Source organism: Pogona vitticeps, chromosome 2 (assembly GCF_051106095.1).
Source record: "Pogona vitticeps strain Pit_001003342236 chromosome 2, PviZW2.1, whole genome shotgun sequence".
NCBI classification, from domain to species: domain Eukaryota; kingdom Metazoa; phylum Chordata; class Lepidosauria; order Squamata; family Agamidae; genus Pogona; species Pogona vitticeps.
Genome location: NC_135784.1, coordinates 3,409,343 through 3,427,528, shown reverse-complemented (window position 1 = coordinate 3,427,528; position 18,186 = coordinate 3,409,343). Strand labels below are relative to the sequence as shown.

Here is an 18,186-nt window from a genome sequence, read left to right as displayed (position 1 = left end):
ATCCCGTGGATAACAAAGGCACTACTGTACATTCAATGATAACCTGTTTACTGCTCCTTTTTTCAGCAATTGTTCAGATCCGCGTGCACACACACACACATGCTCACACACAAACCATTTGATTTCCTAATTTTTTCTCATGATTATCTTTGAGTTTCTCTTTTTTAACTTTTTACATTCTGCTCATGCGCTAACTCTTGCTAGACTGAACTCCAGCACCTGCTTTGCCTCTGCCCAATGCTTTAAAAAGTTACTTCCCCAAGATTACAAGTCTTAACCCCCTCCACACCTGTACTTTCTAGAAAGTAACTTCTCCCCCAAAAAATGTCTGGCTTGTGATGAATCTACCCACCAATTGGATATGAGTGCAGATATATGTATAACTCGGGAGAGAAATGGCTTGGGTTGTAGATGACTAATCATTAGAAGAGGAAAATCCTTAAAGGCTGACGGCATGTGAGTTTCACAGCAGTAGCTTCTGATCCCTCCAGGGATCTGCAAAGGAGCTTGGTTTGTTTTGAGATTGCACTCACATAGAATGGCTTTGAAGCTGGTTTTCTCTAACGGTAGCCCCTTTGTTTCTGGGCAAAGCTCTAGCAAGCGCAGGCCTCCCACCTCCTCCCCCAAGGCCTGAGGGAGGAAAAGAAAAACATTAGAATGACCCTGAAGGAATTTGGAGATAAAGTTACTTAGAGCAGGACTCCCACTGCTGGCCCAGCTGGACTTCCTTTCATGCTGAAGGAAAGGATTCTTAAAAAGAAATGATTAGGATTGCCAAAAGCTCACAAACAAAGTGAGCTTCCAGGCATCATAGAACCCTTCTTCAGGCTGAATGGCACAAAAATCTATGAACATTTATATATAAATGGATAAACTCTATTTAAGGGAGTTATAATGCCTGCCTCCTTTGTGGGAAGACTTGTGATTTAGTCGGCTACATACATGACCATTTCCCCTCCTGAAGACCTGCTCTTTTGAACCCTGAATGTCTTCCACTGTAGATCTACCCATTCATCCAGACTTTCCCCAAAAAAAGGTTAATGACGGATGATGGGAACTCATCTGGAAGACAAAAGTTCTTTCCAGAGTCCACAGGGGTGTTTTAAAAAAACCTCACAATTTAGCTATGACAATTTATTTATTTATTTATTTATTTATTTATTTATTTATTTATTTATTTATTTATTTATTTATTTATTTATTTATTTATTTATTAAATTTATACCCCGCCCCTCTAGACCATGTCTACTCGGGGTGGCTTACAACATAAAATAGGACAATATAAAATATAAATAATCATAAAATACAATTAATATATTAATACAATTGGATTAAAAGTTAGCAAAATGGAATAAGAAGAGAGAAAGAAAAAATAAAAGACTTAACTGACGGGAGGGAAGGCCTGCTTAAATAGCCAAGTTTTTAACTGTTTTTTAAAAACACCCAATGAGGGTGCCAGCCGAATTTCTGCTGGAAGGGCATTCCACAGCAGGGCCACCGCTGAGAAGGCCCGGTTTCTAGTTTTTTGCTTCCGAGCCTCTCTCGGTGTTAGACCCCTCAGCCGTCCCTGCTGGCAATGACGGGTGATTTGGGTAGATCTAAACAATGGCATTATCTGTGTGATCTTAGGTGCTGTCAAGTCAAGTGGGGATTGGAACCTAGGTCTTTGGAGTCCCCGTCTATCCCTCTATCCACCAAACCTCTGAGTTTGTTTATTTATCAATTTATTAGACTTGTCTACTGCCCCATTAATGCAATGCATTATTCCGGGGAGTTTACATCAGTAAAAAAAAATATCTTGTGAAAGTAGTAACCCATATCAAAGCTGAGCTGCACTCTTAACATGGGAAGGAGATGACTTTTCCTCAGCCGTGATATCTTGTTCTAATTTAGATGGGGGGGGAATTAAAAGGGATTTGTTTTGCTTTTAATTTTGGTTTATGTCCTGGAACAGGCATCCCCTGTTGTGATGCAAAATGCTTCCAAAAGTTTCACCTTGAATGGCAATTAAAGGCCAATAGCTTTATAAAAGATCTGTGCCCTGGCAGAGAATAGAAGTGCTGGAAGAAGTTTACTGATATCTATTCAGCTGCTCGCATTAAAAAAAGAAAGTCTCCCCCAGGGAGACAGTCCAGAGCATCCACCCCTAAAGTATAAACTTCTTTAATACTCAAAATCTGGTTTCAGTTTAGGCTTAAATTTAACTTTCAGATTTGTTGGTAATGAGGGCCGATCCCCATTCTTTCTGGCTGCTCTTGCTCCACTCCTCTCATAGTTTCAATATCTCATCAGAATGATGATTTTGGGGTTTCACTGTCCTCATCATGAAACTCTGAAATGCCCAGGCAGAGAGCCTTGGACCACCCAAAAACCTTTCCTTTCAACCAGTATTTTAATGGTCAAGGAAAGGTCTTGCTACTTGCTATAGTCTGGCAACTATAAATCCATGGCTGGTGTCCAACCATCAACAATCCTGCCCAGATGTTGCAAATATAACATTGTGGCTTCCATTATTAAGTCAGTCTATCTCGCTTCAGCTTTTCCTCTTTTCCTGCCGCTTGCCACTTTTCTCTCTCTCTCTCCTGGATTGCTTGTTTCATCATTTCCTCCTGATACACCCAAAGTATGATAACTTCGGTTTAGTCATTTTACTTTCTAGAGAAAAAACAAAACAAAACCCTGATTTGGGATTTTTTGCTCCTGGCTGTGTTATGGCACCTTTAAGACCATACAAATTTTATTGTCAGGAGAGTTTGTAGCTTAACAACTATTCATTGCCCCAGGTTTAGGGGCGCCTTGTTGGAGACCTTTTGGTGGTTAAGAGCAGGGGTGTAAAAATTCCAACCAGACTACAAAGCTGCTCAGGATAGCCGCCTCGAGGAGATTGACGTCCCCTCTCATAAAAGTGTACTGTCAATTTCTGGTGGAGTTTTTTTTCCCCCATCCACATTTTTTCCCCTGCACTCGCCATGAACTAAGCCAAAAAGAACGAGGATTTTATCCGCAAAAGCTTGCCATCTGCTTCATTTTTAGTGGTCCAATGAAAGGTATCACCCACTCTTTCCTTTGTGCAATCATTTAAATAAATAAATAAATAAATAAATAAATAAATAAATAAATAAATAAATAAATAAATAAATAAATAAATAAATAAATAAATAGAACAGAACTTTGGAGAAAGGCCCTCGCAGTAAACTTTCAAAGGACTATTTAGCATAAATCTCTTTGACAATAGTAATATGAGTCAAGTTTCCTTCCGTGGTGCAAAAACAAGGCTGAGATTCAAGTCTGTTTTTGCTGAAAGCAAAAGGGACCGATTTGTCTTGCAATTTCTGTCTGGAGACCTGTTTCTGATGTACACAATTGCTGTCTCCATTTATTTATTTTATTTTTTTGGTTTAATTTCTCAGAGTGACCTTTTTTTCGAGGATATACTTATTGATCTTTGCCTTAAAAACTGCCTGTTAATTGCTGTTCAATGCCTCCTGATCTGTTGTTCATAATTTTAAAATTATATTTTAATTTTAAAATTATGTTCAGTGAGGCGAACTGCTGTTCTTTACTCCTTGTTTCCAACTTTAAATATTGTCTTTTGTTGTTTGGGTCCTTTCCAAGGAGAAAGGCGGGGTAAAAATATTTTGAATGAATGAATGAATAAGTACATAAATAAATAATATACTGTTCCATTAATATAAGACACTATTCTGGGTAGTTTACAACAAGCTAAAACATATATATTCATAAACACAGAGAAATAATAAAAATCAAGACAACTGAGAGCATAAAATGAAATGCCATCAGAGGCCAACCCCCCCCCCGCCTGTTGTGGTTGCTATCGTTGTTGTTGTTTCCTGGCTGACCTTCCCACTGATGACCCACATCACATTGGGGGGGGGGCTCTAAATGTGTGATGGACAGCTGAAAAAGGAAAATTTGCTATTCGAGCAATCGCCCATGAATGTTCAGCAAATGAGCTTGACTACCCCCACCTTGTCTCAATCATCGTCGTTTTAGTCGTTTAGTTGTGTCCAACTCTTCGTGACCCCATGGACCAGAGCACACCAGGCCCCCCTATCTTCTACTGCCTCCCGGAGTTGTGTCAAACCTTGTCTCAATAGCAGGCCCCATTTTGGCCCTTGTCCTTTGTCTCCCCTGTTATTTATGGGAGGGAATCATCCTCATCATCTTGGAACCGCAGAGCTGGAAGAGACCCATGCTCTCTGTCTCTGGGGGCCAAAAAATGATACAACTGGCACAATCGTCCTACATATCATGTCATTTTATTTTTTTATCAAAAATCAAAACAAGCCAAAGAAAGACTATAGCGAGGCATATAATAAAAACCATAAAACTAAAAAAAAAAATCAATCCATTTAGGCAATTGCAATAAAACACAATGTGCCTCCTGAAACAGATTCAACCAGAATCTTTTGAGAACCACATGGATTTTTGAGCAGGTGTTTTTTTTTTCCTTTTGTTAATCCATAGTCCATAAATCCTCTCGAAACATCTATAAAAATATTCCTTTCTAAACGAATATGAAATTATTCCTTAAACCTTTAACTTTAGGAGGACACATATATTTATTTATTTTATTTAAATCATCAGCTCCTCATTAGTGGCTATTTCCTAAACTTCTTTACACCCATTCACTGAGCTGGAAATCATATCATAAAGTGGATAATAATGTATTTGCGAAGGCTTTCATGGCTGGGATCTAATGGTTGTTGTGGGTTTTTCGGGCTCTTTGACCGTGTTCTGAAGGTTGCTCTTCCTAACATTTCGCCAGTCTTTGTGGCCAGCATCTTCAGAGGACAGCACTCTGTGCTCTGGTGTAGTTGGCTTGGGAATCCATCTTATATTTGTTATTTTTTATATTTGTTATTTTTTGAAAAACACTCCCAAGCCAACTACACCAGAGCACAGAGTGCTGTCCTCTGAAGATGCCATTCACAGAGACTGGTGAAACGTTAGGAAGAACAACCTTCAGAACCCAGCCAAAGAGCCCGAAAAAAACCACAACCACCATTGGATAAAATTGCTTTTTAAAGTGCATTTCCATTGCTCCCTATCTTGTGCGTGCCCACACATGTGTGAGAGATACATTCATCTACACATGCAAATATACAATGTATTTCATCCGGTTGTTACAGTATTTGATGCGGCTCTTCTGCTTTGGGCACATGAGAATCCAGGAAGCAGACCCTATGGCTTGCAAAAGTTGAAAAAGAGGAAGCTTTTGGCGGCTGTTCGTGCAGACGTGCACACCCACGGGGAACTTTACCCATGCTCCCTTGCGGAATCTGGGCTTTGTAGTCCCCCCCTAAAGGAAGTCGCCTTGTAAAAGGTACCTCTCCTTCCCTCCCCCCCCCCCCCCGCCCTTCCTCCCTCCCACCCTGGCCTCCTCTTTGCTCCAAGCAACCCGAGCGCATCCGGGCACGCTCCGGTTGTTTTGCAAAGGAGGCCGAGTCCGGACACGTGTCTGCCCTTCCGCCCCTTTCCCTTCCTCTTTCTCATTCCAGCAGGGGCAACTGCTGACGAACCCCCCCCCCCCCCCCCGGGGCCGTGCTTTTTTCTCATTGGTGGAAAAAGAACTCTTTCTCCCCGCCCCCGCCCCCCGCCCCCATTTGCTGCCTTGCCCGGGTTGGTAGGTTAGAGATTAGCGAAGGAGGGAGGAGAAAGGCGCGCCAGGGCAGGCACGTCGGAACGCAGCACGCTTCCGGGTTTTCTCCCCTTTTTGTGTGTGTGTGTTCTAGGGAGCAATTTCTCCCGCCCTTCCACCGCCCGGGGAGGAACCTGCTCTGGTAAGTCTTTGTTTTTTTTTTGGGGGGGGGGCTTCATTTCCTCCTTTAGCAACCTGAGAAAAGCGTCCTTTCCCCAAAAACTGGGCATTTATTTCCTTGCATTTGGGCAGGCAAAGCAAGGCGCGTGCATGCGTGTGTGTGTGTGTGTGTGTGTGTGTGTGTGTGTGCGCACGCATGCACGCACGCTTCCCACAAAGGCTGGGAGAAATTGTGTATTGCACTTCCTAAATAATAATAATAATAATAATAATAATAATAATAATAATAATAATAATAATAATAATAATAATAATAATAATAATAATAATAATAATAATAATAATAATAAAGTCTCAGAACTACAGAGCTGGAGAAGATCCGAGGGTTCAAAAAAAATGGCCCTTTTTCCTCTGGATCTTATACCAGAGCATTTCTTTAAAAGGTACTGGGGGTGTGTGGAGTAACTTTCCAATCGCCACTGGTTTCCTGGACCAGCAGAGTTTGTGGGAATGTGGGAAGTTTGAGAAGTTCGAAAAGTTACTTTAGGGGACACGGAATGCTCCAAATCTCAGGCGCTGGGTAACTTTTTGTTTAGATCTGCAGCCCCTTTAAAAGTAACTTTTTTGAGATCTGCAGCCACCTTCAAAAAGTAACTTTTTTGAGATCTGCAGCCCCTTCAAAAAGTAACTTTTTTAACCCCCTGATCTCTTCTCAGAACAATGGTGGAAGGTAGAAAGGGCGGAGAAAAACAGACCACCTTTTTCCTGTATGCTTCAATCCACCCTGTTCTGTTCTCCCTTGCTGCTTTTATTTTCTTTTTCAGCCTCAATTCCTCCTTTCTTAGCCTTTCCCCACCCCCACCTTTCCATACAGTGGACCCTCTACTTACGGAATTAATCCGCATTGAAATGGTGGCTGCAGGTCGAAAAGTCTGTAGGTCGAGTCTCCATTGACCTACAGTGCATTGAAAACCGATTAATCCCGTAACTGGCCGTTTTTATTCCATTTTTGTTCCATTTTGGTTTTTTTCTGGTCTGTAGGTCGATTCTCCAGCTGCACGTCGAACCTAAATTTTGCGGCCAGAGAAGTCTGTAACTCGAAAAGTCTGTAAGTCAAGCCGTCTGTATGTTCCCTGAGCCACTGAGGCCATTTATTTATTTATTCATTCATTCGTTCGTTCGTTCATTCGTTTGTTTGTTTCCTTGCTTGCTTGTTTGTTTGTTTACTTAAGCAATTAATTTCCAACCCATCCAGTGCCCGGCCACTTCTCTGTGGTGAGCCTCCACTCTTCAAGTGCTGGCCTGGTGCGTCCGTATTTTCCTCCAAAGGCCCATGTGCCCCAACCCTCAAAAACCATCACCCCCCTGGCCTCTCTGCCATCTCCCTTGGCAGGCTCGGGAAGGGCCGGGTGGAACGGATGGAAAATGGCTCCCTGAAACCCCTTGGTTACACCAGTCCCGGGTCATCCTGTCAACAGCTTAGTGGGACCCCTTGAGCGTTGAAAGAAACCACCGGTCGCATCCTGTACGTACAAACCTGTCGTTTCATTGTTATTGTGGTGACCCTGCAGACTGGCACCCTCTGAAAGGTCCGGACATTTAGGTCTTGCAAACTCAAGGTTGTGGCTTCCTTCATTGAGTCAGGCCGTCTCCTGTTCAGGCGTCCTCTCTTCCTCCTGCTTTGCACTTTTTTTCCTGGTGATTTTCCTTTCCCTGCTCCCTCAGGTTTTGTCACCCTCTTTCCCTGCTGAAGAGACCTGTGGGAACCCCCAAGTCCAACCTGTTTGCTAACCTTTTCGGGATCCACCAAACCGAGAACTTTATCCTCACAGGCCCTTCTTTTCTAGCGCTCCAGAGGATTTTTTTTGCCGCTGAGGATTCGTGCAGTAGTAGAAGGACCGCCGTGATGTGTCATCTTTTCATGGACGTTTTAACAGGAGAGCTGCATACATATTTTTTAAAAAATCTATAGTAATGTGGGGTTTGGTGGTTGTAGGTTTTTCGGGCTGTTTGGCCATGTTCTGGAGGTTTTTCTTCCTAGGGAGCCTCTGTGGCTGGCATGTGGGGTTGGTTTGTTTGCTTCAATATCGTAAGCCATCTTGAGTCTTCTCAAGGTGGAAGATAAGAGTATAAACATTTTCAAGCAAGCAAGCAATCCATCACTCAGTATTTTTAAAATTACATTTATGAGCTGAAACATTCCTTTTTCCAGAGCATTGTCTGATGAAACAAGTAAGTCCAAGTGAATCTGGTTTTCCCTCTTTTGTTTTATTAAAAAAACTAGTGATGATGATGCTCTTATTGCATGAGAAATAGCCTCCTTTAATCTGTTCCCATAATATCTTTCTGAGCCTTTCCCCCCACATCATGTCGGGTGCATTTTGGGCTGTCCAGTCAGAACTGATTTATTGGGACCCTAATTAGAATTTCTAGGTAAGTATTTATGGGATGGTATTGCCATATCTCCCCTCCCTGTACCCTATTTTATCCTCAAGAACAGGGTTTGCCAGAACTGGGCCGTGCATACGGATCTTCACCCCCAGACACATGCGGGTGTGTGTCATGCTCGTGCGAGGGGCCTGTCACACCTGTGGTGGGTGTGTCATGCACGCGAGGAGTCACGCCTGGGGTGGGCATGTTGCTCTTGTGCACACGTGCAACACACCCCCTGCGAGCACGACACACCTCCTAAGCAAGTGTGACATGCCTCCCACACTAGCATGACATGCTCACCGTGTGAGCACAGGGGTGCCCCCCCGTGTATGGAGCTCGCTCCCCCCAGCCGGTCCATGGCCCTCAAAAGGTTGGGGACCGCTGCTCAGGAACATCCCTGTGAATAGTTTGGATCCTGCACCTTTCACAACTCTGTGTGTGTTTGCGTTTACACCTTTATTCCTTCTGCCTTGAAACTGTCCAAAAGCCATAATCCGAATACTGTCATCAAAACCAAAAGGGCACTAAAAATCAACACAGTTAATCTTCTGTCCTTTCTTAAAGCAAACTTTGATTATTATTTTTTGCATTGGTCTGAAAACTAAAAAAGAGATTGTGGTTCTTCTACACCGGTGGATATTGTTAGCTCTATATTTGCAGCTTATTAACACTGAAGTCTTCTTGCTTTCAGAAATTTAAAACCATGGACCTCTTTTGGTGCATTAGTACTGCTCAAGCTTTAAAACTGGGCTTTTGTGATGTAAGCCGTCTTTGGGTCTTCGCAAAGGCTTTTCACGGCCAGGATCTAATGGTTGTTGTGGGTTTTTCGGGCTCTCTGGCCGTGTTCTGAAGGTTGTTATTCCTGACATTTCGCCAGTCTCTGTGGCCATGGGCATCTTCAGAAGACAGCACACTGTGCAAGATAACAGGGTTCTGTTGGGTTGTCTTTCTTCTGATGATGATGATTGTTTTTAATTTGTCTCCGTATCTGTGTTTAATTTTGGGTCCGTGTACTTGGGTGGTGTATAAGTTTAATAAACAAACAAATAAGTAAGTAAAGTTTAGTAACCAAGGAAGCAGGCAGGCAGGCAAGCAGATAGAGAGAGATAGGAAGAAATGAAAGAAGGAAAGGAAGGAAGGAAGAAATCGATAGATCAATCAATCCTGGTCAGGAGAACAGCTATTCAGCTGTCTCACCTCCAATTCCAGGAGCACAATTTTCCTTATTTATTATTTGCTGGGGAACACGAGGTGGAGGGTGTACATTTCAGTCCTGCCCCCCAAGCTTTATCTCAGGACTTCAGGCTGCCCCTTATGAGAGCAGAATGCTGGACTGGAGTGGGCTCGTGGGCCTGGCCCAACTATACACCCTTGTCTTACAGTCTTTGGGAGCAATATGAAGGCGTTCCTGTTTGGCTTTTTCCTGCCTTTCCTAGGGAAGATAACAACCTGGGTTGCTGGCCAAGAATGCCCGGCTTCTGGATTATCTCCTCGCTTCAAGGACAACATGCTTCCTTGCATCATAACAAAGCTGTTGCTGTGTGTGTTTTCTTTTCTTCTCTTTTTTGGGGGCAGGAGGCCAGAGCCGTGCCTTGCTGAGCCTTCCCAGCCTCCAGAGAGGCATCTTGGCCGCAGAATTAAAGGCTCCGTGGTCCCGTCCTGAATGGAAACCGTCGGGCTAGAATTGGCTGGACCCGAACCGGGAAGAAGCTCGGGGGCTTCGGAGATGCAGGGCGGTGGAGACTTCTGGGGCCAGACGATGGAGAAGCTCCTGCAGGGGAACGGATCTCAGTGGGCCGAGAGCAACTGCAGCAACTTTAACAACTTCCGGGAATTCTGCTACCAGAAGGCCGAAGGGCCGCAGGAGGTTTGCGGCCGGATCCACGACCTCTGTCGGCGGTGGCTGAAACCGGACCGGCACACGAAGAAGCAGATCCTGGATCTGGTGGTCCTCGAGCAGTTCCTGAAAGTCTTGCCGCCCAAGATGGAGAACTGGGTGAGGGAATGTGGGCCAGAGACCAGCGCCCAGGCGGTGGCCCTGGCCGAGGGCTTCCTCCTGAGTCAGGCGGAGCAAGCCCAGGTAAGAGTGAGTTTGGGCTTCGTCCCGGCAGAAGCCAGAAGGGGCTAGTAACATGAAGCAAGGCTACTTGGGGGAAAAAACCAAGTGGTCTCTCTGGAGGCTCTCCAAGGAAGGAGCATGCCAGCACCAGAGAGGACGGTGATGGCTAAGGGGCGGATCCAGCTGTTCTTGTGGGAAGGAGGATGTTCCTGGAGTTTGTGACCATCTGGAGAAAGTTGGGGTTCTGCTCAACCCTGTGGCACAGACCACACAACCAGACACAATGTGCTTCTAGAGGCATCAGAAGAGTTTAAGTGTCAGGGAAGACCTGAAAGTTTCACCCATTTCTCCTGGTGGGTATTTGGGGGGAGGCAGAGATGTTGTCTTCTATGTCTTCTCTAATCCCAGGGTTGATTTTGTTGCACAGTTTTTCATTCCTGGCTAAAATTCTCCTTTTGATTCACAGCAGAAGTGTAGAGACTCATGGAGGAGACTAGCTTCAAGTTCCTTATTTAGCCCACCCCTTCCTCATTAACTGTCATTTACAGCAGTGGTCCCCAACCTTGGCCCTCCATATGTTCTTGGACTTCAGCACCCAGAAATCCTGACCAACAGAAGGGGTGGTGAAGGCTTCTGGGTGTTGTAGTCCAAGAAGATCTGGAGGCCCAAGGTTGGGGATCATTGATTTACAGGCTCAATGACTTCCTCTGAGACATTAGTAATGGAACGAATAAAAATGTTTAATTACTTACAACTGTGAATAGATCAACAGCAAACTTAACAACCAAAAGAACTGACTTCAGCAGACAAAAGAGAGAGAAATAGGACACTCAGCAGAGAGGCGGGGCTTTCTCTTGTATTCTGGGGTCAGAAGGAATGATTGGTTAGTATTGGATAGATTGACAGTTACCCGAGAGAAATCCTTTCCAGGCAGTGTGCAAGGTGGTAAAAGCTCCAGCAGATTCCCTCATTATTTTTAGCCACGATCCACACAGAGCAATAGCGGGTTTGAGAAGGTTGCAAGGCACTGGAAGGCAGAGTAGAGTTTAGAAGAGGGATGGTTGTTGTATCACCCCCCGAATGCTGATGAACTACGAGGCCCATCATCCCTTGCCACTGATTAAAACAGGCACCTTTCTCCTGACCAGGGCCTGAGGTGGCTTGCGGTGTGAAAAAAAAAACAGTATTTAAAGCCCAGCACAATACATTATTATGGTATGGAGAAAGAATGAAACAGATACAAAATTAAAACTACTCTGAATTCTGATTCTTGGCTTTCTGTATTCCAAGGACTGTCTTAAAGAAGGGTGTTTTTTCCCCCTGGGTTGAGTTCAGTTGCTGCTGTTTCTTCTTTTTTTTTAACACATGAACTGACATTCAGTAGAGTTTAAATCCCCCACGGTGCCTGTCCTGGGAGAAGAGTCAGCCTGGTTGGCCCTGGGCAAGCTGCCCCCAGAAGAAGGGATTGGTAAAACACTTCCGCGTATTTTCTGCCTGGAAAACCCTGAAAAGGGTCGCCGTCAGTCGCAGTGGACTTGATGGCACACGCTTATTAGTCAGCTTCGTTTTATACACGAGCCACTCCGGGAGAGTTCTAGAAGGACAGGCGGAAGTTCACGATGGAAAGCCCTCTCTCTACCTGTCAGATTCCATGTCTTTCTACCACACACACCCCCACCCTTTCCTTACCTGGTGTTCTTAAACCTCCTGACAGGCACAGAGGGCTTTGGCCGAATTTCCCGAGGCTGAGACGTCTCCAGTAGCCAGTGGGGCAGAGGGACCATCTTTCGAGGACATCATCATCCCGGAGAAAGTTGGAGCTGCTGGGCCCTCCCAGGGTAAGAGGGTTGTCTCTGGTTTGGCTGGCAGCAAGATGCGTGAAAGCTGGGGGGGGGGCAGATCTAAGCTGTGAAGGTGACCCTCTTGACTGGGGGGGTGGTAATGCCCAAGGACCAGGTGCAAGGGGTAATGGTGGTGGTGGCTCTCATGCAGCCGGTGTCCTTTCCATCCCTGGGACCAAATAATTTTGTTCCAGTGGATGGTAGCTTCATAAAAACCTGGACCTTGTCTTGCAAACTTACCAACAGCTTGTGTATTTTGTTGCTTTTCTTTTTCCCCAAGGAGCTAGGAGCCTTAATTGCTTCAAAGAAAAGTCCGTTCACCTTCTATGGCATTTTTTTTTCAGGGAATGGAACCCCGGTCAGAGACGGAGCAACAGGACGGGCTTCTTCGAGGCTGCCTTCTCTTTCTGGCGGAATTGACACACCCTCTGGGCCGTCGGATCAGGTAAGGGGAAGACGAAGCCTCCAGAAGCGATCTTTTCTTGGCATCTTCAGGAGAGCCACCAGTGAAACTCGTCCTTCCGTACGGGATCCTCCTGTTTTTCACCAAGTCTTGTTTTTTCTTCCAGACTCCGGAAGACGTTGAGGGGGTGGTGGTTCGTTCCTCAGAGGAGGAGGAGGAGGAGGAGGAGGAAGAGTGGGTGCTGCTGGACCCAGGCCAGAGAGCCATGCGCGGCAGAGAAGCCACGGAGGAGCCTTACGGCGACCAGGCATCTAAGAGTGAAACAGGTTGGCCTTGTTTTGTCCCAAAATCAAGGAATTCTGCTTTGCGTCGGCTTCAGGGCACAGCGCGTGTGTGTGGCGTGGCCCTGTGGGTGTATAGTCACGGAGGCAACGACAGTGGGTCTGTGTTCCTGAGATGGTTTGCGTTGTTGAAGCGCATCAGGAGCACCTGCGTCTGGAGATGGAAGCCATCAGGCATCAAATGATTGGTTTTTTTCCCCCCCTCAAGATTAAAATGGAAGCACGGGAGAAGAAACACAGTTTGGTTTTGTTGCATGTGTGCTGCAATTTGAAGGTAGAAATCTTATATGTGTGTAAGGCCTGAAGGGTGACAATTCTCTCAATTATCGGACCCAAGAAAGCTCGGATGAAGCACAGATATATATAAAAAACTTAAGGTTATGTTTTGCCCCGTGGTTGCCTGAAGTCCTGAGAAATATCAGCCAAAATGAAACTGGCTAGTCTAGTCAGGCTTTTGCTGGGCCCGTTCCAGATTTCTCCTGCCCTTGTCCTGCCTTTTCACCGAGTGTTGCTTTGCGTTAAAAAATTGCCATCACTACGGTCTCCCCTGCTCCCCCCCCAAAGGGCAATTGTTTAAAACTGTGAAAAGACCCCTCCTCACGGATGGCTAGTCAACTGCCTAAGCTAAATGCCTGGCATCAGGGAGGGGACCAACCTAACATCCATTGGAAGGGTCTCCATTTTCAAGGAGCAGTCACCAAGAAGGCCGTGTCACGGGCTAAGGAAAGAACACAACCCTTCAGAAGACCTACGTACATTTCCTGTTTTGACTTTGTGAGGTTAGAGAGTCTCCTTTTGAGGAGTCTTTTAAACGTTTCTGCTGGTTTGTGTCGCCTCTGTTTAATTTGGGCAAGCTTTTGTGATCCATTATTTTAGTCAGGCGGGCCCGATTCCTGTTGGGGGAGGCAGACAAACCAACTGGGTGCCCCGAAGGAGAATCCTGTGGGTCTCCATAGGTTTTAGGGTTTTTTTGTGTCCTCCATTTGGGGTGAATGCCGTGGGACGAATGATGTAAGTCACAAGATGGACACCCCACCAACACGTGAGAACGGGTGACCCATCGTTTTATTCACAGGTCTGGTTCTGACGGGATTCTGGCCTGGTCATTTTAAACCGGGCTTTTGAAGGTGCCTTTTGCACTTCTCCTGAGTTCTTAGGACAAAGGATGGTATGAACAGGATAAATATGAAATGAACACAATTAGATTTTGTTTGTCATGTACGATGATGTTCACTGGGGTGACGGAAGGCTGTCAATAGACCGTTTCAGAGCCTTTGAACCCAGAAACCTGAGATATAAATCCTCTCCTGTTTCTGTTGTCTTGCCAAAGGGTCTCCCGGTCACCAAGCTGGCGGCCTCTCCAGTTCAGAGAAGGACAAAGAAGAGGAGGGTCCATTTCTTGAGAGCGCCGAGGAAGAAGGGAGATCAACCGGTGAGTGCTTGAGAATGCCGGGATCTCTTTGGGACCGTCTGCAAGGGGAAAAAAACCTCCTGTGGGGGGGGTGGTAGTGGCAGGTATTAGGGTCTACGTGGGTTTTTGGGTGCTTTGATGGCCCCGACTCATGGAGGCATTCGGGAGGCAGTGTGACCCCTTTTTTTATTTCCAAAGTGGGGCAGGGGGATCCAGAGAGTTTTGACGAGCTGGCCCGCTTCTCACCACGGAAAGCCACTTGTGTTGGAGAAGCACTTAGATTTATGATGACCCACTAGGGAAGTGAACACGCGACACAATTCCCGAAGTATCCGGGCCCAGGAATGACTTGTGTGAAGTTCCTCACGACCAGAATCTTGCAAGACCTTAAAAATCTCTTCATTTGGCTTCAGCCTTTTTGTGGGCTTCATAACGTGGCTTGACACCTGTGAGCGCTTGTGCCGCATGAACTCTGCCAAGCCAAGCTCAGAAGTGCTGGATAGCTCAGGGGTTGATATAAAAACAGGATTTGTGAGTTCGATTCCCCCACTGGGCCTCTTTGAGAGGGGCTGAACTGGATGATCTCTAAGGTCCCTTTCCAACACTTAAGGTGCTGCTGCTGATCCTTAATGAATTACTGGATTGCTCGGTGGTTTAGGTCTCTAGCTGCAGACCCAGAGATTGGGAGTTTGAATCCCCCCCCCCTCCGGGGCCTCCTTGGGTCCATTCCACCTTTGCAGTTCCAAGATGATGATGAGGATAGTGCCATCTTAAACCTGGTCACTTACACCCATCCCACCTGGAATTCAGGCAGAATGTTAAGGCCTTTACCTCAAAGTTCTGGAGCAGAGTCTATAAGCACACTCAGCTGAACTCTGCCTTCACAGATAAAAACAGCTGGTGGATGTTTCGGCTTAAGATGGTTTGAAAAACCTCTGGATCTGGCAAAGACGTGGCAAATGGGGCTGATCTATATACAGTGGTGCCCCGCACAGCGACGATAATCCGTTCCGGATAAATCATTGCTATCCGGAAACGTCACTATACGGGGCAAAAAAAACCCCATAGGAATGCATTGAAACCCCTTCATTGCGTTCCTATGGGGGATAAACTCACCGTTATGCGAAGATCTTCCATCTGGCCGCCATTTTTGCCACCTCGGTAAGCGAGGAAACGGCGCGAAAACACTGAGGGTGGCCATTTTGTTGACCCGGTGGCCATTTTGGAACCGCGATAAGCTGTTTTAAAACATCACAATGCAAAGACCCTATTTAAAACATCTCAATGCGATCGCTTTTGCGATCGCAAAATCCGCATTGTTATGCGGATTCGTCGTTAAACGGGGCGCTCGTTATGCGAGGCACCACTGTACTTGTCACCCTTCAGGCCTTACACACATATAAGATTTCTACCTTCAAACTGCGAAGACACTGTTCTTTCTGGTGCTCCAGATAAACCCGAAAGCCAGTCCTATGGAAATATTTGTGTTAAATGGGTCTCGACAAGGATTTAATCTTCAAATCAAAACTGCCCTTCTTTGGCATATTTTTCTAGATTTTGGTTTGCTTCCCTTCCTAATTGGGTTTCTCTCTCTTTTCTTTCTTTCTTTTTTTCTTTTTTTCTTTCTTTCTTTCTTTCTTTCTTTCTTTCTTTTTGATTCCTTCAGCTTCTGGGAGAGAGAAGAAAAAAATGAGGAAGGAGGAGAGAAAGAAGGGGGAAGGCGGAAAAAAGCCGGGGAGTGGACCTTTTCCTGAAGCCGCACATGTTGATGGGCTCCCAGCCCTCCGAGAATGTCACGAGGGACATAAAATGGTGATTCAAAAGAGGAAGAAGGCCTTGAAATCTTCCGATTGCGAGAAAAGCTTCATCCAGCAGTTGTACCTGACCAAACACGGGAAGAACATCCACGCGGGAGCGAAGCTCTATACGTGCTCCGAATGCGGAAAAGGCTTCAATTACAGAACGAACCTTAAGGTTCACCAAAGAGTCCACACTGGAGAGAAGCCGTATGAATGCTCAGAGTGCGGAAAGACCTTCAGTCGGAGCACAAACCTCAAATCCCACCTAAGGATCCATGCGAGGGAGATGCCGTATGAATGCTCGGAGTGTGAAAAGAAGTTTGGCAACCTCACCAAGTTTAAATGGCACCAGAGGGTTCACCAAAAGAAGCTGTTTCCGTGTTTGGATTGCCCCAAGGGATTCGCGTCCAGCGCCGAACTTAAGGCCCACCAACGAATCCACACCGGAGAGAAAATTCATCAGTGCTTTGAGTGTGGAAAAGGTTTCAGTCACAGCGTGACCCTGAAGATTCACCAAAGGACCGCACACAGAGGGAAAACAGCCAGCGATTCTGTCACAGATCTTGTTAGTACAAGCGACCCCCCAGAGTCCTAATTTTGTTTTTTGGTGTATCGCATTGAAAGCCGTTTTTTAAATTTATCTCCCCCGCCTTCTTAAAAAAACCCTCTATGTGGTGTTAGCTCTGTCTGTCATTTTTGCTCAGATGAGGAGAGACTAGATGCTGCATCATCATCATCTTTGAACTGTGGAGCTGGAAGGGTCTCTAAAGGTCATCATGTCCAAACCCTTGTCTATGCTTGGTCAACAATGGATGTCTAGACTCTCCTAGCTTTCCAGTGTGAAGACAGCCTGGAGCCCCTGCCCTCAACCCCTCCAGGTGGCTTGCATTTATAGGGATTCGATCCACTTCCTCTCTGTAATCCAGAAAAGCTTACACTGAAATAAATGGTGTCACAACCCTTCCATATTTGTTTGTGTTGTCTTTATTGCTGGTGAAGGACGGTGTGGATTGCACTGAATTATGGCTAAAGGACAAGTTTGTGGAAGTAGTTGGAAGTAATGGAGTTACTGTACCTCTAACTACTTACTGTTTGGGTAACATGTAATATACTAAGCCGTTATGAGGGCACATTTTTGGCTTTCTTAGTTATGCCTAAGTAAATTAGGTGCAACAGGTAACACCTTAGTTGCTTTTTAAAAGTCACCTTCTAAGGCATTTTTAGGAAAAATGGAAGCGAAATTTGGGGGTGGGAGTGTTAAGCCATTCTCTTGTCCATCAGAATGGGCGAAGGACTTATTATTTTGTATTTCCAAGATGCAACATTATAATTGGCCACTAGGGGGAACCAGGGACTGTTTTGATTATTATTGAGCAGTGCTGGTAACCACCCTGCAGAGCGGAAATCTGGCTGCTAAGAAATAATGCATAAACTGAGCTGGCTGAGCGCAGTGCCACTTTTTTGTGACTTGGCTTGTGCCCCGCGGGTGCACCAGAAAGCCGCGAGTGAGGGGAGCGGACCAGGAAGACAGCCGACAGTGGTTGTGCCATCTAGAAGGACTCTTAAAGGGGAACACCAGGAATGCTACTCGTGACCCACCTTCTTGCACGTGGCCCACCCAACGGTTGTATGTGGCCCTAGGGAGAACGCTGGTGGTGAGCCTCCCAGAAGTGCCCATGCTGTGACATGGCAGAGAAACCGCACTCTCTGGTCTCAGCTCCTGGACCTTAAATTTTCCAGGAAGGGCATGTTGTTAACCTGGCAAAGCCTATCATCACATCGAGGGATGTTGGCTTTGCCAATGAAAACAGTCCCTGGTTCCACCTAGTGGCCAATTGTAATGTTGCATCTTGGAAATACAGAGGCTCTGAGACACATTACGCCATTGGGATCGACTGTCTCATGTTTGGCTGATGGTTTGGGAAAAAGAGGAGGAAGGCTTGCTGGTTAGGACATCTGGAGCTCTGATGGACTCTGGCTATTCAATTAAAAAACAAACCACCTTGTCTCTCATTCTGTCCCCTTGCTCTCCATGTATACTGCTGCTGAAATGTACCTTCCGTTGCTAGCAGAGATCTGAGACCTCCAACCATTCCTCTTGTCCTTTCATTGGGGTT

At 45.8% G+C, this 18,186-nt stretch overlaps 1 protein-coding gene across 3 annotated transcripts; it reads left to right on the top strand.

Annotated features, from left to right (window-relative positions):
• The first annotated feature begins 5,661 nt into the window (after positions 1 to 5,661).
• Positions 5,662 to 17,037, top strand: LOC144587229 (uncharacterized). Of its 3 annotated transcripts, XM_078387152.1 has the most exons (8): positions 5,662 to 5,804; positions 6,824 to 6,890; positions 9,791 to 10,295; positions 11,989 to 12,112; positions 12,460 to 12,560; positions 12,685 to 12,844; positions 14,190 to 14,291; positions 15,937 to 17,037. In XM_078387152.1, exons 3-8 carry the CDS (start codon positions 9,879 to 9,881, stop codon positions 16,662 to 16,664), a joined length of 1,632 nt encoding a protein of 543 aa, XP_078243278.1. In that variant the 5' UTR covers positions 5,662 to 5,804; positions 6,824 to 6,890; positions 9,791 to 9,878; the 3' UTR covers positions 16,665 to 17,037. The 3 variants fall into 3 exon arrangements, with proteins under 3 accessions (XP_078243278.1, XP_078243280.1, XP_078243279.1); XM_078387154.1 differs by lacking the exon at positions 6,824 to 6,890 and having other exon boundaries at positions 5,697 to 5,804; XM_078387153.1 differs by lacking the exons at positions 5,662 to 5,804; positions 6,824 to 6,890 and having other exon boundaries at positions 7,014 to 10,295.
• Positions 17,038 to 18,186: the final 1,149 nt, after the last annotated feature.

Bases quoted from the DNA above. Each gene is read 5' to 3' on its own strand.
- LOC144587229 (XM_078387152.1), top strand. From the start codon at position 9,879: ATGGAAACCGTCGGGCTAGAATTGGCTGGACCCGAACCGGGAAGAAGC. The intron at 12,113-12,459 runs GTAAGAGGGTTG...TTTTTTTTTCAG, and splicing joins AGCTGCTGGGCCCTCCCAGG to GGAATGGAACCCCGGTCAGA. The intron at 12,845-14,189 runs GTTGGCCTTGTT...GTCTTGCCAAAG, and splicing joins GGCATCTAAGAGTGAAACAG to GGTCTCCCGGTCACCAAGCT.